Consider the following 27,824-nt stretch of genomic DNA (forward strand, 5'->3'; position numbering starts at 1 on the left):
GGTGGGATATCGTAATATTTTTTCCATAAAAAGCATGAATGGCCATCATTGACAAAGTTTACCAGCTTTTCTTTTAATTGATTTTAACAGTCCCATCACAGACACACCCAGCTGAAATCTTAAATAATTACAACGGGTACATATTTATATATCTGTATATAGATGTTTATTATATGGAGACTTTAATGCTCTGTCTCATGGGGCCAGTGGGAGTTTCCCACATTAGGAGGGCGGAACTGGCGTTCCAGGAACCAGGACGAGAGCAGCAATGGTCCGATTCACTTAATCGAACCGGTTCAATAAACCAATTAAATGTCTAAATAATTCAAATCTGAATCAATCAATCGTTTACGCCTTTGTAAAATACATTTAGTCAATTACTTTCACCACGTTTGTTTACATTATATAGACTATGTCAAATGCTAGTTTATTTTTCCAACATGTGATCTCGCAGTTTAACTCCCTCACATCCCAGAGATTCACAAGCACGTGCGTCTCGAACGAATCATTTGAAGAAACGGTTCAAACGAACGAGTCGCTAGCGAATCGGACATCACCAGAGGAGGGCAGAGACTCAGAGAGAGAAAAATCACAGCCACCACCACAACATGATTACTACATCACAGTCCAAACACCCTGGTTAAAAAAATAACAGCCTTCAGTATTTCGGACCGAATCTGAGGTGTGGTCTCGTCCTCTGTGTGTGAACGGCTCGTGTTTTATCTTTGTTTTTTAAACCGTCAGGGAGTGGATCTGTCTCCGACGCCATCTTTAACAGCAGCAGTTGCCCGGGAGGGTGAATAGCTGCTGGGCCACCTTTAACCAGTACCGGGCCGGCACCGGACACTCATGCTTGACAGCGATCGGGACTGATTTGGGCTCGATAGCTGTTTCTCTGTCTTCCGGGTTTGCTGTTGTTGTTTTTGGAGGAGTTTTCCTGAGCTGGCTGCTCATCCTGGCCTGTTGGGAGGGTAAGTGAGCTGTTAGCTCCTCTGCTAACTTCAAGTTTGTGTCAGAATTATCAGCTCGTGGATTTGTTTAACGCGACACAAACTTTACTGTAACGTTTTAATTTGTTGGCAGCGGTTTCAGCGAGTTAACGTTAAAATGGCGCCACAGGACCAGGTTTAAGTTAAGTTGGTTAGTTAGTAGTAAGTTTCCACCCAAGTCAAGGGGTTGACTCAGGTTTTGGCTAAAGCTTTTTATTTTCATATTCATTATGAAGGCATGCACACGTGTATGGTAGGACTTTAAAGTATACCGTCATCAACAAGGCTCCTGCGGATTATTTGACATCCATTTACATTGTATACTACATGTTAATATATAGATATAGATATACCATTTTCGCGTTGTTAAACGTGTGTGTTATACTTATTGGACATGTATCTGTGTAAACAGCAGTCTAGATGTATATTAGCCCAGATGTATTTGAACAGTTGAGTCATGCAGTTCTTATGTATGGTAAATGATTATGATTGATAGTACTACTGTTTACATTTGTAATGTCCTTCATCTACCTTTGAATGGGACGATGCCTTTATTGTTGTAGACATTGTGATTTATAAATAGCTGTTTGACAGTAATGACCTGTCATTTATTTATTGCAACTCTCATCTTGTAGTCTCCATCCACTGTAGTTTACGTTTACATTCAGCGCTTCCATGCAAAGTTACTTGCAGTGCATTCCTGTTGTACATTTTATCAATATGTGTGTTACACGACTTGAAACACAAGTTTAGCTACAGGACGACCTATGTTTTACAGGATTTTCTGCTGTCACCTGTGTAGTGATGCTGGCATGCTGAGCTTGCCCTCCTACAATGGAAATGGCTGCAGTGATTCTAATGCAATGAAGCTCCGCCGTGGTGGCCTGCTGCATTTGTTTATGGCTTTGCATTGCGCATAAACATGCAAACCGGTGGTATGTGAACAGGAGGCTGAATAGTGCCTCTGTTGTTGAGAGACACTGCCTGCTTTCTCCACCACGATTGTCTTTCTCTGACCTCATTGCTGCCACTTAAATCTGGGCCTCTGTCCACACAGCATCCGTTACACAGAGCCCTCGGGGTCTCCACTCCCACATCAATCTGATATCAGACATCTGATTATCATTGATGTCATCAAGTGACTTACACAAGTCTGCCTCTTACCCTGGACTAATAATGTTAAAGAAAGGTGGATCGTATAAATATAGTTTCTGTTATACAGTGAGGTCTGTATTGTTGCATATAGTGTTCAATTATGTAATGATTTTTTATAATATATAAAAAGGCTGTGGTTACACATTTTTTAAGGTGTTTTTGTTACAGCATTATTAGATTTTTAAGTACTGAGTAATATTTATTAACATGTACTTACGATATTGTTAGGTTTAGGGTTTTGTTTCATTTAATGTGCATAATTTACTGTTATTACTAGTACAGTAAGTACATACAACATGTGTAACAAAGACTTAACACTTTCACCTAAAATGTGACTGCTTGGATATTTATCAATATTTATACCACGGGCCTGTTGAATGCTTTATTCTTTATTTATTATTTTCGAATAATTCAATGGCCCGTTGTCAATTATTCCTTAAATAAACAATTTCAACCCATTGTAACCTCATTATTTGCTTATAACAAATAATATTGACAACCCACATCTAGGTATGTTAGCAATGTATTTGATAAACTAATCCAAGATTTAGTGACACAGCAGTGTATCAACGGCCCAAAATTTCCCACACACGCTTTCATTTTAAATGAGGAACATAATGTTTGATTTATTTGGCTTGTTTTAACAAAGTATAAGTTGGCAACTATAAAAGAGACAGTTGCTATTCATACAACTCATGAAAATCATTAACTACAATTATTAACCGTGTTGTATAGGAAGCTGTTGATAAGACTTTATTGCCTACAAAGATCAATGCTATGAATAGGAAATATGTTGAAGCTGTATCGGTCGGTTAAACCGTGGTACTATTTCCAAATGAAGTGATCCACACAGGTGCAGCCAGAACGCTGAGCCTAATCGCTCACAAGGTCAAACTCAATGTTTATAAATACACACCAGTGTGCACCGGTAACACAGGAGAGCATCTTTAAAGATCTGCCTGTAGAGAAGGACCGGCTCAGAGTTGTCCTCTTGTTTGTCTAGCAAATGAGGGAACTCCCTGTTTGAACAGAGGACATTCCTAGACATTTCTGCTCATTTGAATTTAAAGTGTGCGGTGATATTTGATCGAGGAGAAGAGGAAGTTATTTGATGTCAGAGGAATTCCTAAAGGCCATGCTAGAAAGTTATCAACAGGATATTTTATAAAAGACAGTAAAGCTAGAAGTATAGTTCAGTTTTTATATATAGGCGAGGGCCCGTGTACAGTGCATGTGACACAATTTTTGTGTCACATGCACTGAATTTTTGTTACTTTGCACAAGTAGGTCGCACATGCGCGTACAGAAAATTTAGTATTTAGCCCAGGAGATGCATTGCATTTTGTCACAAATGTGCATGAGTTTAATAAACTATGTTTTGCAAGGCTGTGCTTTCGACTGTGCGTGTAAGTTCGCGTACAGACTATACTCCAGGCTTAAGAATGCATTTACACTGAAATCGTAATGCCCAATTCCGATTTGTTGACTCTCTGATCTAATTTTGATGACCCGCCTGCATCATCCTTTGTGACTCATATGCGACATCTGCATTTACACTTAACACCTGCTAAAACAATTCAAGGTAGACATACTGACCTGACTGACTGAGCTTAGGCCACAGATAAGGTCAAACGGTGATTTCACAAGGTTTTATATACAAGATTATTCCGCTTTATTTCTGTAACAACACTCAAAACGTCATCATTACTTCACTAAGTGGAGCCGTTGTCCTCCATATAGCTGCTAAAAGAGTCTTGCGTGATCTTGCGTAGTGTCCCACCTGAGTTGACATCATTTGCCATTGGTTCTTTTTTTATGTTGTCTTGACATGGCAATATTCAATCTGTCTGCTTGCTTGAATCTGATTCATTTTCACACGTGTTTGAGGCCTGAAACCAATCTAAAAATATCTGATATGTGAGAAAAAAATCTGAATTGAGTCACTTAAACTATGGAGTGTAAATGCGGACTAATATGCCGACAGAGCCGATTATGTTCATTTTAGTGTCAATCATTAAAACAAAATTCCTTTTTTGATTTGTATTTCTTGTAAACAAACTGGAATTGAACAGATCAAGTTTTCACGAATTTGCAAGTCGCAGATCTTTTTCTCATTTTTCGCACATTCCTAAACAGCCATTCAATGTTTCTTCAATCGGGTGGTTCAGCTTTACTTTGCCTTTAGGAGTTTAGTTTAAACTTGTCAGGTCATTGGAAAATAAGATAAAGGCCAACGCTGAAGGAAATGAGTAAATGAGTTAAGAATGTTGACTTAAAGAGCTGATTAGCACTGCAATGGATGATGGGAGATGTGAACTGTCATTAACACATGAGCTGAGTGAACAGGAAATAGTGAAAGACTGAACAAAGCAAATGAAAACCAAGGGAATCCCTGCCCTCCTGTTGTGTTGTGTTGTTTTCTGGTCCTGCAACATTCTTTCTGTGTGTGTCTGTTGAATAGCATGATGGAGTGTCATCTCGTTCAAGCCTTATAGTCACATGCTTAGCATTTGGTAGCTAGTATCAAAATCAGCATCAGAGGCCATCAAGAAATAAGTCAATACCATTTACACATAGGTCATGAATTTCAATTGAGATGATGGGATGCAAAAATTTATTTAAGTACAATTAAATCTCGTACGGTTGTGAATATAGTTTGTAAGACACAAGTACAGTGTTATGTATAAAATATTATCTGTGCATTGCACATGGCTTCCTCTAATGTGTTATTCATTTTATATGCCTTCTTTTAGGCTATAGACCCTTTTACTGTTTGTACACAATGATGACGTGGCAGCGAATGCACGTGCATTTAGGCAACCGAAGTATGGCAAGAATCAACACTGAAGCAACACAGATAGAGAAAATATATCAAAAAGTTGACTTTATCAACATTTTCAACGCAACTACCAGATCCGTGTACTATAGTGGAGTGGATAGAAGACGTTAGCAGATGGCCAAAAATAAAGTGGTCAGATACATGTATACGTATATTATATTAGTGCATCCAAACGCAACAACCAGACATTTTGATGCTGTGAAACTGTTTTAATAAACTCTGATTTGCTAACACGCTAGAACCAATGGGGAATAACACCACTTCTGTTGCCAAAATGCACGCGCAGACTATTTGATCATAGCTGTAAAAGGGTCTATATGTTTCATTTTTAGTTTTGTTCTCTATAGCTAAATAACGTAATACATTAGTCATAATTACTTGTGATTCATGTTTTTTGCAAATCTTGTGTTGCATTAATAAACTTCCTTTATTGTGTAACAGTTTGACTTCTTTGAATTGCAATCCTGTAGATTATTCTTGTCATTGCAATTCAGCATCCTGTGGGGTGTGACTCATTCAGATTCCAACATGTGAATTGAAAAGAAGCCAGTTATGAATTTAGTCCAGCCCTGATTAGATGGGATGTGCTATGACAAGTAAACCCTGCTAACGGTTTTCCTTATTAAACTTCTATCTTTGTTGAAGAAAAAAAATTGCATTGCAGTGTTGTAGTATTCAAGACCATTCTTTGAAATTCAGGCAAAAATATAGCTGCCATAAGACTGTATCCAAAGAACTAGTCTCACCTACAATCATATCAGTTTTATTTTTCAGATTCAAATTTAATCAATCTACCTTTTTTTGTATGACTTACTTTAAAAAAATGAGTTTAGTCTGTTTTTTTGTGTACATGTCATGAACGTATGCGCGCAGTCAAAAGCACAGCCTTGCAAAATATAGTTTATTTGATAGACATTCTGCTCATGTTCATTGCGACGCAATGCAATGCAATCTCTTGGGCTACATACTAGGGCTGTCAAAATGGCTGAACAAGTACATTCGAAATTCGTCCTTGAAAAATAATAAAATTCGAATTATATTCGAATTATAAAGACCTACTTTATCTTGGAGAAAATACTCCTAAAAGCCCACAAGAGGACGCAGCACAAAGCCCCAATAATATAATCATGCACAGCATATTTTTTGTTAAAACGAATGTTATAAACACTACTAATGAAATCAAAATTAACCAGTATAGTTGTGCACCTGTAAATGTACTAAAATGAATGCCATACATAGACAATGCATATTAATATAGGGCATTTTATATAAGTAGATAAATTAACGTTTTTATAATAAAGTATGAAAACGAATGAATCTTAATTTAAGCCAAAATAAGTGGGAAAGATCATTAGTCATTTAAATTTTGTCAAGCTTAAACGCTATTCACAACAACTTATATTATATTTTGTGTGTTCCTTGGTTGAAAATATGTAGAAATATATGCGAGTAATAAAGTACAGAACAGAAATGTTTAACTTACTCGCTGATTGAAGCCGTTAATAAAGCGTAAAACTCTCCGTAATTAATAGAGGATGTGCTGAAACAGTCGAGTTGGCAGATGATCATCATGATTCATGTTTATATTTCACGCAGATAATGTTGATGAAAAACTTGCATATCAAATGTCCAGGTGAAAGTCAAGTTTCCAGTCAGTTAAAATAAAGCCACCGCGGCGTTACATTGCAACTCTCTCATATGCGGTGTGGACTAGATGCACATATGTTTTAATGTTGCTAAACAAGCAGCTGTATTATGGCACTTTCGTGTTGATCAGTTATTTTAAACTTTAAAACTGCCTTTAGAAGCAGACGGCAATAATTCATCTCAGTTAGTTTCACTTTGCGGTTGAATTGCGGTTGAATTCCAGTTGATGCTCCAAAAACCAAAGCAGCATCACACAGCCCTTTTAATATGTATTCTGTCCGACTCGTAATCCCCACTGTCTTTTCTTGCTATTTTTCAAATGAATAACGCTGGCTTGCTCCGCATAGTTGGCTGAGCCGCTAACGCTCTGTATAACAATCCGCGTCAGTTATGCATTATCACGTTGCGTGAGCTTCCTGACACAGGTAAAATTCGAATGCAAAGTTTTACGTTCGAATATGCATATTTTTTCAACATTCGACGAATATTCGAAATTCGAATTAAAATTTGACAGCCCTACTACATACTACATTCATCTGTAAGTGCATGCGCTGACTGGGTTTCAAAAATCTGGCGGTGCGCATATAGCACCTGTGCACTTTTCTGATGACGAAAATTATGACACATGCACTGTACGCGGACCATATTTTTTGGCCTTCAGTTTATGCAACAAGCCACGTGTCTTGTCTTGTTTCAGTCTACACTGCATTTTGGTTTTGTCTTAGTCTCAGACATTATTTCAAGACTGGTCAAGAACAAAACAGTAGAGATTTCTTTTAGAGATGCTCCAATCAGGAGTTTTGCAGCCGATACACAGTACCGACTTTGGACTCGGCAATGCGTTTGGCATAGGGATGCTAAACAATTAATCGCGATTAATCGTTAGCAGAATAAAAGTTTTTGTTTACATCACATATGTGTGTAAACTGTGTATAATAAATATGTATATATATAAATATGAACACATTCATGTATAATTTTAAGAAAAAAAATGTATATATTAAGTATTTATATTTATATATAATATTAATTATACATAAATATACAAATGTATATACACATGTAAACATTTCTAAAACATATACATGCATGTTTGTACATTTATTTATACAAAGTTATTATACACAGTTTACACACATATATGATGTAAACAAAAACTTTTATTCTGCTAACGATTAATCACGATTAATCGTTAAGCATCCCTAGTTTGGCATGGACGACTTCTCGCACGTGAACTTGAATCTTGCATGTTTCGCACTCTTCCACATAAGCTTGTAATACGCTTGGCTCTGCCATTTCCTTGCACAAAAGAGGTTGTTGGGCGTGCAAGGGTTTAAAACCAATGATTGTGCTGTTCCCGCTCCCTGGCATGCAGGACGTTTCACAGTCAGGGACAGTGTTGCCTTTAGAGTAAATCAGTTTCTTTTTTGTCCACCAATAAAGTGGCTTTTCATAAATGAGTAAAAAATAATTAAAGATACAATTTGTAAGATATTTGCAGAAAAATATCCAAAACCCACTAGTCCGGTATTATATATTTTGTCCAGCTGATTACTAACCATATCTATAATGTTTTCAACTACTTGTAAATTATGAGAAAATTGCTGCCTTAAACAGTGACACGGGGCAGTGCAGTCGCCTGTAAATGATGTAAATATCTACGTTACCCTTTGTCACCGCCTTTACTGACGTCAAAACAACATGACAACAGTGTCGTGGACAAATGCGGAAGTAATCGCGTCTGTCGGGCCACTCGCTTTTTTATGGTTAATTTGTTAGTCTGAACACTTAATTCTGTGCTGTGTTAACAAACCATCGTATTGGACTAATACTGTAACTTCTATGACTAACCATTGCGTTTTAAACATTACATGAAACCTTACATAATGAAAAAAAAGATGTCATCAAACACAACTTTTATGAAGGTGCAATGTACGTGATTTGATATGGGTTTTGTATTCGCTGTTTGATGGGGATGTGAAGATGCGTCGCGCTGTAGGCAGAAAAAGAAATACAAATCTGCAGGTCGCACATGAGCAACGGGTTATAAAAATGCTCGCACTGCATAAAAATGCGATAAGATCGTCAAATTTAGCGAGTACTGATCGAGTCATTTAATGCGATGATCGACCGATCTGCGGCTGATCGATCGGAGCATCCCTAATTTCTTTTCCTACTGTTGTCAGTTAGCCACTAGCTAGACTGATAAATAAATACAGAGACCAGAAGTAAACTTTGGGCCAGGCACATAACCGTGGCACCTCGAATGCATCTGATAAAACTGTCTACAGTCAGTGTGTGTTGTAGTGCTTATGTGTGTATGAAGATATGTGTGTGCGTTGTGTAAAGAGTGCTAGGCAGCTGGTGTGGTGGGAGGCCGGAGCTCGGCCAGTCTTGTGACTGTAGCATCAGCTCCGAGCTTTCAGCATTGTGTCTGTGCAGCCGATCATCTGAGCAACGCTCTGGGGGGGAGAGCGGCGCGAGAATCCAACATGCTTGAGCAACAAACAAAGCACTATTTGTGAATGAGGTCATTCCTGTGTGCCTATAGTTTGATGGTGTTTACTAATAAAGCACGCATTGGGAATGCAGGGCAGTTATGTAACTATGACAGCATCTCCATTTGTTATTTATAAAAGTGATTAACTCTCAGTGAGGTTCTTGTTATCATCACTGACAAATCAGTGCATAATATCCATTTCTGTGGATTAAAACCCGGTCTTTTATGTCACTCCCTTAGCCTGCCACCCCTTTGGCTCTTATGTATAGTCCTACTAAACCAACAGACAGATTGGCATGGTTTATTATGGTAGTTTATTTGCTTTTAAGACTGCATAGAAGGATTTGCATTGGAATAGTGATGGATTAAAAAAACGGCAAAGGAATTCGGGGCGATTGCAAGGTGTGATGCTCCTATCTGGAATGTTCAGTCCAGACTGACACAGCTGTGGATCAGGTGTCATGATCAGGATCATTATATTGCTCTGTCAGTTAGTCATTCATGCACGTAAGCAGATAAACATCGTTTGATAGCACATTCTGAGAAGGTCGCACGCAGCCTCTCGGCCATTGGCTCAGGGATGCGGTTGCCATGGCAACTGATATGCAAGTTGTTGCTGGGCTTCAGATGGGAACCTATGCTGAAGGCGATCACTCTCCTGAGTTTTGGCTGGAGAAAGTGTGCTTGTCTGCTCTGGCTGCTTCATAACAAACAACATAATTTGCTTATAAACAGGAAACTCAAGTATTCCGGTCTCTTTCATATTCATGCAGCGCTGTACTGCGCTGTCTATGACATTTTTTATTACATTAATTATTTTTATGTACGATTCTAGTTTTACCTAATGCTTCACCAACCATAATTTGAACCGAAAAGTAGTCCTGCCTCACAATTAGTCGTGACTGATCATTTGCAGAATAAAAGTTTTTGTTTACATAATATACGTGGGTGTATGGTGTATAATAATTATGTATAAATACACACACACGTATATGAGTAAGAAACATTTGCATGTGTGTATTTACATGTTTTTATGTATGTATAATAAAATATTATATATATTTTTATTATATAAATATATTTTTTCTTCAAATTATACATGTATATGTGTGTATTTTTTTATACATAATTATTATACACAGTACACACACATATATTATGTAAACAAAAACTTTAATTTTGCAAACGATTAGTCGCGACTAATTGTGAAGCAGCACTACCAAAAACCATTTGTTTTTTTATCTAGAACAAATTTGTGCACCTGACACATGCTGGCAAATCAGTCATTCTATTTTTGGTTCAATCTTTTTCATTTATATGCATCAATTAAAAAATGCATAGTAATAATCAGATGTTTATTAAGCAGTTATAAATCATATTAATCATAATTGTGCCCCTGGACCATCATGTAAAATTACAGAGAAAAACTGTATTTGTGTATTAGGGAAAATTTTTGTAATTTATTGTGCCTGTTAATTTAAGGTATTTTTCCGACACCCCAGCTGTAGGAATTTAACAATTTTTTATAGATTTTTTACAGTGTTAATAATGTAAAATTACAGAAAAAGCTGCCGGAATTTTACAGTTTTTTTTTTACAGTTGCACAGGTATATTTGTAGCAATAGCCAACAATATACATTGTATGGATCAAACTTGTTGATTTTTTTATGCCAAGCATCATTAGGATATTAATTTAAGATCATGTTACATGTTGACGTTTTGTAAATCTTCTACCAGAAATATAAAAAAAATAATTCATCATTAGTAATATGTGTTGCTAAGGAACTCATTTGGACAACTTTAAAGGCGGTTTTCTCAATATTAAGATTTTTGCACCCTCAGATTCCAGATTTTCGGCCAAATGTTGTCCTGTGCTAACAAACCATACATCAATGGAAAGCTTATTTATTCAGCTTTCATAAAATATATAATATATAAATCTCAATTTAAAAAAAAATTATACTTATGAGTGTGGTGTTGTGGTCTAGGGTCACAATATGTATGTATATATATTTTGCATAATATATATTTATAAAGCTTCAAATTAGCATAATGAAAGAAGTTCATCAGTCCATTGAGTTTTGAGTAAAGCAAATGACTGGATAGAGAAAGAAGAGACTGAAATTTGAGGAGGATTTCTGTTGTGAATGCAGCTCCTTACTCTCTCTTTCTCTCTCTTTCTAAAGAGGAACTGACTGTTCTGCACAGTGACCACATCTGCTGTAATGCGGTGCATTAGTCTGGGCTGTTTTGCTGCAAACAGCAGTTTAAGCAAGTAGTTTCTCATAGAGTTGACTTAAAAACTGTATTCTTATAATTTCCTCTTCATGGTTTCAATTAATAATTCTATTTAAACAGTTGCAAAAGCCTGAGACCACATTTAAAATGTGGAATAGATTTTAATTTGAAATAAACTGAACAGTTTAAGAAATGTTACGTGCTTTACCGACATTCATCCTCAAATCTTGAGATATCTTGGATCATCGTCATAAATCTCTTCTTCTTTTTTCTCTCTCTCTCTCTCTCTCTCTCTCTCTCTCTCGCTTTCTCTCAGGTGTTGGTCCGCATGAGGCCACTGTCTTGCAGATGAGCCATCATTGGGGGCTGTCGCGTCGCAGACCCAGATAGTGACTGGAGGCTGCGGCCCAGGCCCCGCCCCCTCCCAGCATGCCCAACGCTGTTCGTGCGGGGAGTCTGAAGGACCCCGAGATCGCCGAGCTCTTCTTTAAAGAGGACCCCGAAAAATTATTTTCAGACCTGAGAGAAATCGGCCATGGCAGTTTCGGCGCGGTGTACTTCGTAAGTATCTTAACACTGTATTGATGGATAACGGAAATACAAATGGCTAAAGGGTTGTTTTCTATGAGATACTGATAAAACAGATGCAATTCAAGGGACTTTGACAGCATAAACACAACAATAATGCGCAGTTCTCTTTATGTGTGTTTTGCCTCATGAGAAACCTTTTTTTATTCTGCTGATACTTTCGAAAAAGTTTTTAATCAAGTTTAGCCAAACGTAGTTCTAAGATTTTTCGAGGAAATTAATTTTAAACATCTTTTTTAGTCTTACTTTATTTAATTAGACTTTATTCTCGCCATGAATACAGCCTTAGAAGCTGGCATGGCGTTTAAAAGAAAAGAAAGAAAGAAAGATATGTGTTTTGCTGTCAGCATCAGCCACACACTCAGAAATAAAGGTACAAAACTTTACCTTTTCTGTCACTGGGGCTGTACCCTTTAAAAAAGTCCAGCTTTGCACATAAGGATTTCATTTTAGAAATTCAGAGGTACATACTGGGACCAAAGAGAGCTTATTAGTACCTCAAAATACATATAAGTATCACACTGGTACTTAGGGGTGGGCGGAATGACCAAAAATCTATTTCACGGAATAAGTCATTTTATTTCACGGAACGGAATATTTGACGGTATAAATGTTTTTCAGTTTATATTGTTTTTTGATGGTAAAAATGTAGAGAAATACACCACTCACTATAGCTTTTAACTAAATGCTCACCACAGTTTTAAAATATGAGCAATTTAAAGTTAATAATGTTAAAGTGAAAATGCCCAGAAAATAACAACAGATAAGTCTTGATTAGACAGAATCTTGTTTTTAATTGAGTTATTAATTTTATAGACTATTGAAGCTATAGTATGGCTTCATTGTATTTTGTGTTTATGCATACTTTACAATAAACATATGCAATATGTCAAATGAACAGGTATAAATATATGCAAAAACCTACAGACATGATAAACACCTACAGTAGCCTATAGCCTATATGAGAGACGAAGCTCCAGATATTATAAATGTGACAGGTGCTATGATGTGATGATCATAAAGTTTGTTTTAAGGTCTTGACGCCCTTTCCTTTCTATTAGACCTTAACATTTGCATCTCTTTCTCGTCTTTCCGATCAAATATGTTTGTTTAAGCAAATGGCGCGTCAAACTACGTCGCTCCAGCAGCGCACGTGTCACTGATATAAACGCGAGTTTTATAGCTTGCTTAAAGTTCAGAAAACTTTACAATAATTAGCATTATGTGCGAGAAGAACTCTTTATTTGGCGTCGCAGCTCTTTGCGCTTGCCCAGAGAGAGACCTCTGCATGAGAGACCGGCCGGCTGCTGCATGATGAGAGAGAGAGCGCGCGCGAGAGAGAGAGCGCGAGAGAGAGCAAGACAAGAGTCTCGCTGCGTGACCTGCGGTGGATTCACTGGCACTTATTATAAAAATTACACAAATAACTCGTTCATTTCTATAAGTGATCTATTTTACATGTTTCTCCGTCACACTCAGTCTAACATGCTGGAGGGCAGAGTTAGCCACGCCCACTTATTTGCATTCCGCGGAATAGACGGAATAGAAAAATCTGTTACGTCTGACATTTTATTCCGCGGTAACGGAATATACCGTCATACCGCCCAGCCCTACTGGTACTAAATGTTTACACATCTGTACCTAATGGTTCATACAATTACCTTCTTAAAGGGTGCTGCCCCACTGACAGCTAGGATACATATTTTGACTTTTTATAACAATGTAGGTCCTTAAGGTACGGTAATCTACCCAAAATTGTATTCTGTTTTGTAGTCCTGTAAAGGTATCAAACGGAAACTTAGGGTACAGCCCCAGTGACAGAAAAGGTACAGTTTTGTACCTTTATTTCTGACAGTGCAGTTTATGCATAGGAAGACTTTAAAACAATTATAATCGGTAACACTTTATTTTAAGGATCAGAAATTAGTTAGTAATTAATGACTTATAAGTGTATGTGTAACTGACTAGTTAGTGACCTGTAAGCAGTTACAAGCTTTTTATAAGCCATTTATTGGTTGTTGTCTTGTTTTTGTCTTATAGCCCCTTAACACTTGATTTTGTCCTAACAATGAACTTATTAACTAAAAACAAAAGATACTAATAGCTTGTATTGTGTAAAATACACACTTTATAGGTTCTTAGTACACTGTTTGAGTTTGTAGCTTATAAGCCAGGGCTCGACATTAAGGCTTGTCCGCTTGTCCGGGACAAGTGGATTTTTTGAAGAACAAGTGTAAGAGAAAATTAGTTGTCCGACTGGACAAGTTAAATTTCAAACAATGTTACTTAACGTTATGTGCCGTTAACGACAGAGCAGAACACGCAGCGCAAACACACACACACACACACACACACGTTTACACCTTGCTGTTATTGTTACTAAACAAGCTGCGCGCGCATGAAACCTGATCGCCGAACACGCAGGGGCGGGGCGGCATGGAGAGGAGAGTGATGTTTCTTCAGGATCCGGCGTGAATATAAATGACAGACACTTCAACCGCAGTCCGTATTTTTTCTTTTCTAAAGTTCGGTAAAACACATAATGGGCTTAAAATCTTAAAATCAGGGGAATAAGTAAATAATAATTTTTACACTGATCATTTTATTTATTTATTTCAGGCATGGGACGTTAGGACCTCGGAGGTTGTGGCCATTAAGAAAATGTCATATAGTGGGAAACAATCCAATGAGGTAAAATAAAAACATTCTCACGCTATCACGTCAATTTCATTTGAATTTCTATAGAGATTACACATAATTGTGACTTCCTCTAAACCGCATCCTAATGGTATGATGCATATATCCCATGATTCATTATTTAATCAGACATCTGTCTTTTTGCATTTACCCCCAAGGCATGTTAAGGTTTAGTGATGTAGCTATGAAAGATTATACGCACATTCTTTAAATAAAGAGGAGAAGAAAGTCTTAATTATCTGTTTTTAAAGCCATTTTAAGTTGTATGATGATACATTGTGCTATGTCGTTGTAACTTGAGTTGGTAATCAGGGTTTAACTATTTTGAGTTTGGTGCTCATAAATGTGTAGCAACCAAATGTGAATAAATGTGAAACTTTGTTCTAACCCAGTCTGAATTTTTACAGAAATGGCAAGATATAATAAAAGAGGTCAAATTCCTTCAGAGGATAACCCATCCAAACAGCATCGAATATAAAGGATGTTACCTGCGAGAACACACAGCATGGGTGAGTAACAATTTCCTGCAATCTCATTCCCTCATGGTGGCATGTCTCAGTACACTGTACAAAATCTTTTAAAAAGGTACTAATATATACCATTAAGGTATAGATATGCACTAAAGGTACCTGTTAGATACTAATATGCACCATTTGAATACAAAGGTGTACTTTTTGAAACAGTTCCACCCCATCTTTTTTTCTGAGAGTGTATGAGTATGTCAGATGCAGTCCTGTAAATAATGTTATATTTGTTTGTTTTCTGTATGAGTTTTTGCAGTTTTAAAAATGCTTAAACATCTTCTCTATGTCTCTTAGCTGGTTATGGAGTATTGTCTAGGCTCTGCGTCAGATCTTCTGGAGGGTAAGCTTTGATGTTTTTGATGATTAGCTGTAGATATATGCAGAAAGAACATTTATTTATGGAAGTATTTGTCAGCCAGACCCACTGAGAAGATCTGAGAGACCCGATTATTTTTCTTTTCTTGCAGTACACAAGAAACCCTTGCAAGAGATTGAGATAGCGGCGATTACTCATGGTGCTTTGCAGGGGCTGGCATACCTTCACTCCCACAACATGATTCACAGGTGAGACCTCACGTTAACTTGTGTTTTCTCTATAAGTTAGTACTAAATCTAGCTACAGTGAATGTACAAATTTTTGAATTTGTTAAATTAATAGCATATTATTACACTTTTAATTTAGAGAATATAGCAGGACAAAGACTTTTGTGTGGTGGGTTTGTTTTGAGTAAGTCAGTAAGGTTTATTTTTGCTGTTTGACAGGGATATTAAGGCCGGGAACATCCTGCTTACAGAGCCTGGTCAGGTGAAGCTGGCAGATTTCGGTTCTGCATCCATCGCTTCTCCAGCTAACTCATTCGTGGGGACTCCTTATTGGTGGGTTGCACTGTTTTTCTATTGCTTTGAGACTTTCAGCAGTTATAATAGGCTACAGGAAAATCTAATAATTAATGATAGGCTCTATGGCTGTTTCAGTTTTTAAATCAGAAGATAATTAAATAAATCAAATGTCTGCTGATTCTTTTTTTTGCCTTTAATGTATTTTTGAAATGTATTACATGATATTTGTTGTCCATCTCAGGATGGCCCCAGAGGTGATTCTGGCAATGGACGAAGGTCAATATGATGGAAAGGTCGACATCTGGTCTCTAGGAATAACCTGTATTGAATTAGGTGAGGTGTAATGATGTGATGTGATGCATGCATATAGCTCTGTTTTTGCTCGGTCTGTTGTTTGTTTCTGATGAAACTCTTTGTTTTTTCTAGCTGAGAGGAAACCTCCACTCTTTAACATGAATGCAATGAGTGCCTTATACCACATCGCACAGAATGAAAGCCCAACGCTCCAGTCCATTGAATGGTGAGCACAGTACATGAGAAATAGCTCCTATGTTTTGAATAACCTCCTTTAGCTCGGAGCTGAACATTCTTCTCTTTCTTTCCAGGACGGACTACTTCAGAAACTTTGTGGACTCCTGCCTTCAGAAGTTACCCCAGGACAGACCCAACTCTGAAGAACTTCTGAAAGTAAGCTAAAGAGCATTTGCAGATCAAGGGCCAGATTTACTAAACAGGGCAAAATTTGTGAACAACTACTATTTGAAGTAGTTTTAAAAATGTTTCATTTTACTTTTATTTAAGTATGTTTTGTTTAAAGTATTGTTCTTCGCTACAACTTAAATCATGTCCGTACCAGAGTAAAAAACTATAAAAAAATAATGCAAGGTAAAAAGGCGAGCCACAGATACTGATTGATTGATTGATTGGTCGGGGGAAAGCTCTAAACTCACAAAAGAACCATGAAGACAGAAAAGAGTGGCACCAGTGAAGCAGACCCTGAATTGAATTCTAATGATAAAAGCCTGGCTATTTTTAAGCGACCATTTTTGGCACTTTTCCATTGCATAGTACCCCACGGGTCAGGTCATGTCAGCTCACTTTAGTTTGGCTTGGTTAGCTTTTCCATCGAGTTTAGTATCCCTTCGGAGGGGGAGGGATTATAGGCGTCGTTATATTTGTGCTGCCTACTGCTGTGACATAAAAGTGAGAGCATGGTTGGAATGCTATACGTTCCCATACATTCATTTATTTCTCAGTCCACCACAAAATCAAAATTGACCACCACAAATACATTTTTGGACATTGCATTTATCACTACATCTGTCCCACAAAACAGTTTTTGTACAAACACCCATGGGGTCACTTGACACGCTCCGCTGAGCCTGATTTAAGTTGCAAAATCCTGTGAAAGCGGGCGTTCACGTCGCGAATGTGCTGCCACAAGTCTGGAAAACACTGGTATGTTGTTCCTGATTGTCAACCAGTAGATGTTTTTCACTGCTAAAAGGGAGTTTGGGAACTTACAACAAAGCACAGATGACAACAGGCTTGCACGAAGGTAAAGCTAATCTTGCATTTAGCATGACGCGCGTCACGGTCACGATTCTCTCAGAACAATCAGTGATCTACAGTGTTATCACTAGGGGTGCACAATTCAAAAAATTTCAGGATTCGATTCCGATTTTTAGGCTCAGGATTCGATTCAAAATCGATTTTCAATTCAAAAACGATTCTCGGTTTAAAAAAACGATTCACAGTATGTAAATGTAGTTTACTGTTTGCTATGTGACTGATTGTAGTAGATTTTAAAGAAAAGAAACACAACAAATGAAATGTAGTTTGATATTACTTTATGTCTTTATGTAAAAATAAAAACTGTTATGAAGCAATTAGATGACCCCTTTTATCAAACTCTATTAAATACAATAGTATATAAATGATAGACAGTGCAGGTCTATAGATTATAAATGTGACTGGTGTTATAATGGATATTATTTCTATTAGATAGAGCAGAAGCAAGGAAAGTGCCTCTCTTTCTATTTCTCTCTTGCCAATTAAAAAAAGCTAAATCCACTCATTATTTCAGATTCAAAAGTCTACTTGCTGTCCTAGTGACAGGGGACTTTACATTACAGCTTTGCGTTTTGTAAATCTTGAGTCAGCTTGAGCTTTGCTCGTTCAGTGCAATAGATTTTAGAAAAGATATGGTTTATTAATAATAATAGAAAAGAGCCAGTTGTTATCGCCATAGAAACCGCAGGCACGCTGAAACTGCATGCGAGCTTTAGCACGGTAGCGCTCACGGCCATTCTCCGTTCGACTCTGGTTTTACACACAATATTAATCGGACTTGGGACCTGAAGTAATTGAACTATGACTGACCCGGACCCGACTGACCATTTCAAATACAAACCCGGAACCATACGGGCCGCGGGTGCACCGTGAAGTCCTCTAATGTTAAAACTCTGCTCAAGTTCAGAAACATGAACAAGCTTGTTTGCGTCGCATCCCAATTCATTGAGAAACAGAGAGCATGTAAACGCGTACACCGAACTCATCATGTCGCACACAATGTCATTATTAAAGAGTGTCATCATCCTAGAAAAACTAAAAAGATAAAATTTGATGCCAGATATACTTGGGCACTTGTTAATATAACTGGGCAGCGCGCCCAAGTAAAGTCAATGTGTGGGTAACACTGTGACAAGAGTGTGCAGGCGTCAGAGTGAATATGACGCAGCGCCATCTATGGGAATACTGAGATAAACTCATTTCAGGACAATAGTAATACGGCATTACAAAAAAAATGTATGAATCGATTTTTGTAATGCTATGAATCAATCCTGAATCGGCCAAGCTTGAATCGCTATTCAAATGTGAATCGATTTCAAATCCACACCCCTAGTTATCACGTCAGGTTTAAGTATCAGCTCAGCTTGCTTCTATCCCCATCGAAGTGGTACTAAAAAGACTACTGGGTACTACGCACTGTACCCAGTGGAAAAGCCCCAAAAGTAAGCTGACCCAACCCAAACCAGCCATGTCGCCTGTTGTCATGGGAACGTTATGAAGTGACTTGATCATGTGACGTGAACATCATTGAATAGCTGCAAACAGTTTTTGCAAGTTCCCGCCGTTTTTGCAAGTTCCCGCCGTTTTTGCAAGTTCCCGCCGTTTTTGCAAGTTCCCGCCGTTTTTGCAAGTTCCCGCCGTTTTTGCAAGTTCCCGCCGTTTTTGCAAGTTCCCGCCGTTTTTGCAAGTTCCTGCAATTTCATTGCATAAATATCCCACATATTGCATCGCATTTTTTAAGAAAACATGCTGCAAGATCAAGGATTTTTGCCCGCAACAATCACAAAAAACTCTGCATTTTTCTGGAAGGACTGACTAGCTGTGTTTGCCCGGGGTGACTGAACAGACTACTCGGGGATAAAATTGGGTGGGGACTTGGTCTCGCTCTGCTTTGCATCGGTACTTTTACTTGAAAATAATATTTAACTACTCTTTCCATCTCTGCTCGTGAGTGTGTTTTATCACGATGCTCATGACGATATTATAGATGAGTTGTAACTATCAGTAAAGAGCTATTTTTTTCTCAAAAAACTATTGTTTCACATTTATTCGCCCACTGGAGTCATATGGCTTACTATACTGATGAATGGATGCGCGTTTTGGTGCTTTGAAATGTTGAACCCTGGTCAATGCCATTGTAAAGCAGCTAAAGAAAGACAGACATAAACATGAGACTTTCTAATGTTTTAATCTTCTTGGAGCCAAGTGTTATTGTAAAGTAGAAATTGTCACAAAAATCTGATCCTTTTCTCTTGATCTTAATAATCCTCTCTTATCTGTGTGCAGCATGCATTTGTTCAGCGTGAACGGCCGGAATCGGTGCTTATTGACCTGATCCAGCGCACCAAAGATGCCGTAAGAGAGCTAGACAACCTGCAGTACCGCAAGATGAAGAAGATTCTGTTCCATGAGGCCCACAACGGCCCTGCAGTCGAGGTTCCAGATGATGAGGAGGTCAGTTTGGAGGACATTGTGTTTACTTGTACATGCACTACCTCAACAAAACCAGGTGATTCATATGGGGTCTTAATGTGTTGTAGGAGGTGGAACACAGTGTTGGCCGCACCGGCACAGTGAACAGCGTGGGCAGTAACCAGTCAATCCCTAGTATGTCTATCAGTGCCAGCTCACAGAGCAGCTCCTTCAACAGCCTGCCTGACGCCACAGATGCCGCCGACGACAACAAAAGCGAAGTAGATCTAATGGAGAAAGACCAAACCATCATACCCAACAGCTCCGTGATCCACGTCAAACGGGTTTGTGCACTTCCAATACGTTTGCGTTCACATTATGTTCTTTGCATATGCTACAAAGTTGTTTTGTTTTTAGTATTTATGTAACAATGTCATAATCTCTTTAAAGGATGAAGAGACCGCTCAGGAAGATGTGGAGACTCCAAGGACGCCAAATGAGCCCCAGTCGCCCCCAGCGCAAACTCCGCGGCGACAGTTCCGAAATCGAGAGCACTTTGCAACCATCCGCACAGCGTCCCTGGTGAGAGCCAGATTTCCATTCTAGAAAAGACATGGAGAGTCTGTTTACTCTCTGATCACATTATCTATACTGTTTTTAGTCGATCTACAAAGAGTTAATCAATGTGTTTGTGTGTTAGGTCACTCGTCAGATTCAAGAGCACGAGCAAGACTCTGAGGTACGAGAGCAGATGTCTGGCTACAAACGTATGCGCAGGCAGCACCAGAAACACCTTCTGGCCTTGGAGAACAAGCTGAAGGGGGAGATGGATGAGCACAGACTCAAATTAGACAAGGAACTGGAGAACCAGAGGAACAGCTTTGCCGCAGAGATGGAAAAACTCATCAAGAAGCACCAAGCCACAATGGAAAAAGATGTACCGTAACACAATTACACAAAGAGCAAAGATGTTGAAAATGAATTATTCATGAATTATTAATGTGCCAGGCTACATCATTCTCATGATTTGTGAACAGCTGGTCTTTAAGTTTAGCAACGCTCTGTATTCCAGGCCAAGACTTTTACCAACGATGAGAAGAAATTCCTGCAGCACATTCAGAGCCAGCAGAAAAAGGAGCTCAACAGCTTCGTGGAATCTCAAAAACGGGAGTACAAACTGCGCAAGGAACAGCTCAAGGAGGTCAGAAAGCTTACAAGCTTTAAATACTAGACCCTTCATTACACAGTCCCATGCATTGCACCTTTTATTTGCAGGAACTGAATGAGAACCAGTCCACACCAAAGAAGGAGAAACAGGAGTGGCTGTCAAAGCAGAAGGAGAACTTCCAGCACTTCCAAGCGGAGGAGGAAGCCAACCTTCTCCGTCGACAGAGGCAGTATCTGGAGCTTGAGTGCCGCAGGTTCAAGAGGCGGATTCTCATTGCACGCCACAACGTCGAGCAAGATCTTATGAGAGAGGTTCGAAAATGAAGGGCATTTATTTACAAAACGTCTTAAAAATAAAGTTTTGTCTCCACAGACTTGATGAGTTTGATGTAGGGGTGTCATGATTCTCCAAATCCTCGATTCGATTACATTTTTGATTCGGGCCTCGGTTTTTACTTTATGTTTTGAAAGCACAAAAAAATGCTATGCCATTTTTAGACTAGACTTTTATGAAATAATATATCTGACATTCAACCCGGAGATGCCCTGCCATGATAAGGGGGTCGCACACCGGATGTGCAGCTCAGCGCCGCGCAGTGTCGCGTCTAGGACAACTCGAAGGAATCGTACACCGGAAGTGCACATTAAATAGCGCAAGCTTAGTCAGAGAGCGTCTACTTCAAAATGCAAAATATATGTTAGCAGCCAATGTTAATTGTTAATGATTTGGAACAAATATGATGTTATTTAATGTTAAACTATGTGAGTGGCGCGACAGGGATTTGAGCAACTTCCTGAGTCGTAGTTGGGCGCCGCGGACAGGTGTGCGACCCCCTTTAGTCGTGCTGCCAGTGGAAAAATATGGTACACGCACATACCTGATAAAACAAAACTTCCTGTCAGTACTTTGCACCTTAAAAACACACTTTTATTACCGTCAGACAAGATTGTGAAACTATACCCCAATAAGTCATGTTTAAATGCTGTTTTCATAACTCTTAAGCAACTAAAATAAGTTGTTGTGAAACTTAAACAGATCTCAGTTCAGAGAAATGACCCGTTGAGCAGCTGTTGTGGTTTCTCCTGCATCTGCCATGCTATCTTTTAACTGCCTGTATCTAGCTAAGTTAGAGGAGGTTGACTTGCAGCACTCAACACGTGTTTTTTTTTTTTCGCTTGTGGGCGTGGCAGCATCAACGATTCCATTTTTTTATTCTAAGTTCGAGGTTGTGACTTAATTTCGATGGTGACACCCTAACTTTGTTTGTTTGCCAACTTCTTTGCATAGATCTACCAGTGTAGTAATATCTCATCGGTTTTATGCATGTGTTCATAGGAGTTAAACAAGCGTCAAACGCAGAAAGATCTGGAGCACGCCATGCTCCTGCGACACCACGAGTCAATGCAGGAGCTGGAGTTCAGACATCTGAGCAACATCCAGAAGATGCGTGCCGAGCAGATACGCCTGCAGCACCAGACCGAGCTCACCAACCAGCTGGAATACAACAAGCGCAGAGAGAGGGAGCTCAGACGCAAACACGTCATGGAGGTCCGACAGCAGCCCAAGAGCCTTAAGGTAACCAGGTCACATTTTCAAGTTCAGAGTATGGACAGTGCTTGAAGTTTGTGGATGCTTTAACTGTTGTTGATTGTATAATTTAATGTTTGTTTACCTGACAAACCTCAATGACATTTCTGCCATTTCTCTGCCAGTCCAAAGAGCTTCAGATCAAAAAACAGTTCCAGGATGCGTGTAAGACCCAAACCCGGCAGTACAAAGCCCTGAGAAACCACCTGCTGGAGAGCACACCAAAACCAGAACACAAGACCATGCTGAAGAGACTCAAGGATGAACAGACGAGAAAACTAGCCATCCTCGCCGAGCAGTACGACCACACCATCAACAACATGCTCTCCACACAGGCTGTGAGTGCAGGATAATGTAATGGATAATGTCATCAATGTCTGATCGTATTATAAAGACTGTTATGTTTCTCTCTCTCTCAGTTGCGTCTGGATGAGGCACAGGAAGCCGAGTGTCAGGTGCTAAGGATGCAGCTGCAGCAGGAGTTGGAGCTGTTGAATGCGTATCAGAGTAAGATCAAGATGCAGACGGACGCCCAGCAAGAGCGAGAGAGGAAGGAGCTGGAGCAGAGAGTGTCTCTTAGGAGAGCCCTGCTGGAGACCAAGGTCTACTCATTCACTTAAACACATCACCAGGGTTTCACAGACATTCAATCTATACTATTTCTGGAAATTGTACCCTTGATATGATTGATATCCTATAGCAGTTCTTGAGTCTGATGTGTTTTTTAAACAGATTGAAGAAGAGATGTTGACCCTGCAGAACGAGCGCACCGAGCGGATCCGTAGCCTTCTGGAGCGGCAGGCCCGAGAGATCGAGGCTTTTGACTCGGAGAGCATGCGCCTGGGCTTCAGTAACATGGTGTTGGCTAACATCTCTCCTGAAGGCCTCAGCCACAGCTTCCCTGGGGCCCCGGGCAGCTGGATCCCCCATCAGCACCACCCGGATGGTTCTCAGGGGACGCAGTGGAGCAGCAGCGTCAGTTCGGGGACCAGCCACCACTATCACTCCAGTCAGGGAGGAACACAGGCCCAGCAGGGCTGGGGCCAAGCCATGCCCGGAGGTGGGCTTCCACCGTGGGGCCACTCTCCGTCGGGCCCCTCAGGGGCCATGCCAAAAAGCAGCGTGGGGATGCGTAACAGCCCCCAGGCGATTCGGAGGACCACCTCGGCGGGGCGCACTGAACCGGGCATGAGTAGGAGCACCAGCATCACATCTCAGATATCCAACGGTTCACACCTGTCCTACACATAGACACCAGTGCGTTTGTGCCGACCCTGAACACACAAAAACACACACACAGGGTGGGGAAACGCACTGGCGCAGACTAAAGACAGGCACAGAGAGCAGAACTAAATGCACTCTTTCTACCCCACCTCCTTTCCTCTTTTTCATTTTATCCTCCCACATGCAGATGCACATGTAAATGTAGTAAATATTACTCAGGTCAAGAGGTATTTCAACTCTGCACGAAAATGGATTTGACAGGCGTGCAGAGCTGGAGTCACCAACACTAGTCTGATGATTTAAAGCTTACTTGAGTGCTAATGTTATATATAAAGGTATATAAAATAGATGTTTATTGATTAAGCTTTAGTCCACTTAATGCGTGGAGTAACAAACCCAAAGCGTGTCTAAAGGAGATGTTGGCCATAATTCTAACAATAAATGAAATCCGGTTTCGTCAGTATGCAGGGATACCTGCTCCTTAGCTATAAGCCTGCTGTCATGCAACAATTTGGAGGTTAAAGAAAATATAGAAAGATCAAAATGACTTGTATGCGCCCAGTATATGTAATGTCTGTATTAGGAAGAGTGCCGCCACCTGGCTGTGATTCGGGTGAAAAGTGTTTAAGTTGTCAGAAGTTTGCAAGATTTAGTTTGCCTATATTAGGACACCGTGTGTGTTTTGTTTTTAAATACTTGACCATATAGACTTCTTTTAGACTGCAGTTTAAGATCATAGGGGTCATGTTGTTGCACAAGAAGTGTGTTGTTTTTTTAGTGCTTGCAAGCACAAATCTGTTCATATCTCTTGCGTGCTTTGCTTTTTTAGTTTGTACTTGAATCAGGCAATGCGGTTGTGAGTCTGCTTTAGTCATCTCTCAGCGTTTTTATTTTATTATTCGTGTCAGCTGGATTGTGTGTTAATGTAATACAGAAGCAGTATATTTAGAAAAGATTAAATACATATATATTGTCCTTTTGTGTTGCACACAGTGAGCTAAAGGATATGTACAGTGCCTTGAATTTATTAATGATTTAATGCCAAGATGTGAATGTCCCAAATTTATTTTTACTCCCCAAGTAGTAAACAGACCCATAAATATCCAATGTTGTGACAGAATGTAAGTCTTATTGATGAGGAGCACGTGTAGGTTTGAGAGGCATGTGCCACCCTTTTACATGCTTGTGCGAGTTTGTGAATATGATTGGGATTTTCCCATACTGTAATCCCATTTTGCTCATTTTAAACTTTCAAGGTGCCTTTTAATAGCTGCCAAGCAGAAGCACTTTATGTAGTGTGTTGTGTGTGGTATATTGTTTAGGATTATCATTAATACAGGTGTAAATTGTATTGTGTGATGGACCTTGTTGTTCAGGGTTCGCTCTTATATATGCGGTCACTTTAAGGAAGTGGTAGATGGGGAACGTGTTGGATTTGTCTGTGGATATTGGACAGTATCTTTAAGAGGAAATCAATTACCTGTTCGAATGTACTTTGTCCTCCATCAGGTTGTGTCTTGTTTGACACTTTATGATTGTAATGAATTGGAGAGCGGGTGCATGATTGACTTTCTTTCTTCTGAATGTCATGACAGCAGGCTTATGTGAAACAACATACCAGGCAAAGCGCTTTCAGAGCAATAAAAAAAACTCTTGATCTAGTATCGTGCCATTGACACACGTGCAGAGTTGTAACTTTAATAGTATTAACGTCATAAAACAATAGAACAAGACAAGAAGACACTGACCAAATAAAATGCTAACTATAATATATTTTAGCTTTTACCCTTTGCTTACATAATTTTCAGTTCTGTATACAGTTATGTCATTCAGTAAACTTTTTACTACTCTATAAAGTAAATAAAAATTAAAAAGCTGCCCCAAAGATGTAGTAGATAGCCAAAAATGCAATTCTTTTTTTTCTATGTTTGTCGGCTGGATGCAACCGCAATGACCAAGCACATGAGTAAGATTTTCTCTTTAACTGGCAGGGAACCCTTTATCTTTTCATCCCTGCTGCCGTTCTGTCCTCTGTGCCGCCTGTTCGGCAGGTGTCAGTGCCCGGTGTTGTGAGGATATGAGATGTGCTGCCGATGCCCCTGCCCACACCGTTACCCAATGCTTTATCTGCCTCTTTGCCATCACACCACGCCAAGCTCAGCCTGGATCCAGCATTACAGAATGGATGGATGCCTGAATGCACTTTTTTCGTTTAGTCAAGCTAACTTTTCTTCCAAGTGAGTTTGTGTAGTTGGTTTGCGTGGCATCGCTATGACTGCACGAGTCACTTTGACTACAAAAACCATTGACTCGAGCTTGTAAAGGTTTATGTTTTGACACTTATGATGGAGTATAATGTTACCCCCATCCCTTTTGTGAACACAAAATGCTGCCTCTCAAGGCAGGACCCATCTTTCTCCCTTCCCTAACATACCCCCCCCCCCCAAAAAAAAAATTATGGAGCGGATCCAGCTCTAATTTGAAAGAGTATAAAGTGTACCCATCTGTAGAGTTATCATATGGGGGGAGAGTGTTTATATTGTATATTTGACTAAAATAAAGATTTTAAAAGACAAATGTTAGCAGATTTGATGGTGGCACCCCATCGAGAATTTCTGCAAATATAAAAAAAAGATATTTAGAAATGTAAACTATTTACCGTGAGCTTTTATGAGGTTTTTGGCCTGTGTACGAGGAGACTCACTCAGATTTGAACTTCAGGGAGTAGTGTGTGTTTACATGTCACCTCTACACACTTTGTTTTCCATTTTGGTGAGAAAATGTGTCTGTTTCTGCATATGCCGTGGTCCCCTGTGTTCTTCATTCTGAACCTTTCATTTGTGTGAGCCAGCAGGTGCAGCGTCCAGTATATATCCTACCATGGCTTCAATTTAAAACATGAATGTGCAGAATAGAACTGTATAAAAGTCAAATATTTTAATTTTCCATTGTTTTACATTTTGATATCAAGGTAAGCCTTTTGTTTTAACCAACAAATGTTTTGTCCGATTGTTTTGTTTATTTTGAATACCATTTGGGTGAGGGCTGTTTGCATTTGGTTGGCATTACTTTGTCATGTTTATTTGTCATACCTGCCACAGATATAGATTCAACATTTTATTTTTGAATTTTATCCTAGTTTTTCAAACACTTGTTCTACTGACTGAAATTAGGGGATATGTTAGTGATATTGAGTGATATATGAGAAATACTAGAATGACTTTTAGTCTAAATAATGGAGGTTAAACCTCTGGTCAAACACTGTGCCATTCCACAGCTGCCAAGCCCGATCACTACTGCATTGTGTCCTCTCAAGAAAAACCTATTGACAGGCTATGAAAGAGTGATGGTTACCAGTGCACCTGAACACTTCTATTGCCAACACTACAATGAAATGAGGAGTGAGAGAGCGAGAGAGGGGCTGGACTGAGGGGAAGGGCTACATTTCTGTATAAAACATCAGTATTCATTTGCTGTGTTTGAAATTGCACACTAATATACTGCATACTTAATATTACAAAAGAGTATGGGTAGTATGCTAGTATATGCTCTTTCAAATGCTCCCATTGTTTTCTGGCTCAGCATCACCACTATAACTCATATGTAACCTGTAACAAAATGTATAGATTGTGTATCATGTTATTGAATGTCTAAAAAGATTATAAAAAAGTTTAAAAATACAGAATAAATTGTTTGAAATTGTATTAAAGTATTCATGAATAAGAGAAAACAAAGTCTAGGGATAAATGCTATTTTTTCTTCTGTAATTACTATTGTGTTGATGGAGGAACACTGGTCAGAGGATCCGCTGTAATAAAGTACATTTCGTACAGCAATTTGTATG

General features: G+C 39.1%; 1 protein-coding gene across 1 annotated transcript; it reads left to right on the plus strand.

Annotated features, from left to right (window-relative positions):
* Positions 1-546: 546 nt before the first annotated feature.
* Positions 547-27,812, plus strand: taok1a (TAO kinase 1a). Its single transcript, XM_065281050.2, has 20 exons — positions 547-971; positions 11,685-11,929; positions 14,576-14,647; positions 15,061-15,162; positions 15,472-15,517; positions 15,645-15,741; positions 15,940-16,053; positions 16,259-16,350; positions 16,444-16,537; positions 16,623-16,704; positions 19,876-20,043; positions 20,130-20,345; positions 20,452-20,583; positions 20,702-20,938; positions 21,074-21,202; positions 21,277-21,480; positions 22,505-22,744; positions 22,882-23,094; positions 23,176-23,358; positions 23,489-27,812. The coding sequence occupies exons 2-20, from the start codon at positions 11,798-11,800 to the stop codon at positions 24,005-24,007; spliced, it is 3,072 nt and encodes a 1,023-aa protein (XP_065137122.1). The 5' UTR covers positions 547-971; positions 11,685-11,797; the 3' UTR covers positions 24,008-27,812.
* Positions 27,813-27,824: the final 12 nt, after the last annotated feature.

This window comes from Paramisgurnus dabryanus, chromosome 8 (genome assembly GCF_030506205.2).
Source record: "Paramisgurnus dabryanus chromosome 8, PD_genome_1.1, whole genome shotgun sequence".
NCBI classification, from domain to species: Eukaryota; Metazoa; Chordata; class Actinopteri; order Cypriniformes; family Cobitidae; genus Paramisgurnus; species Paramisgurnus dabryanus.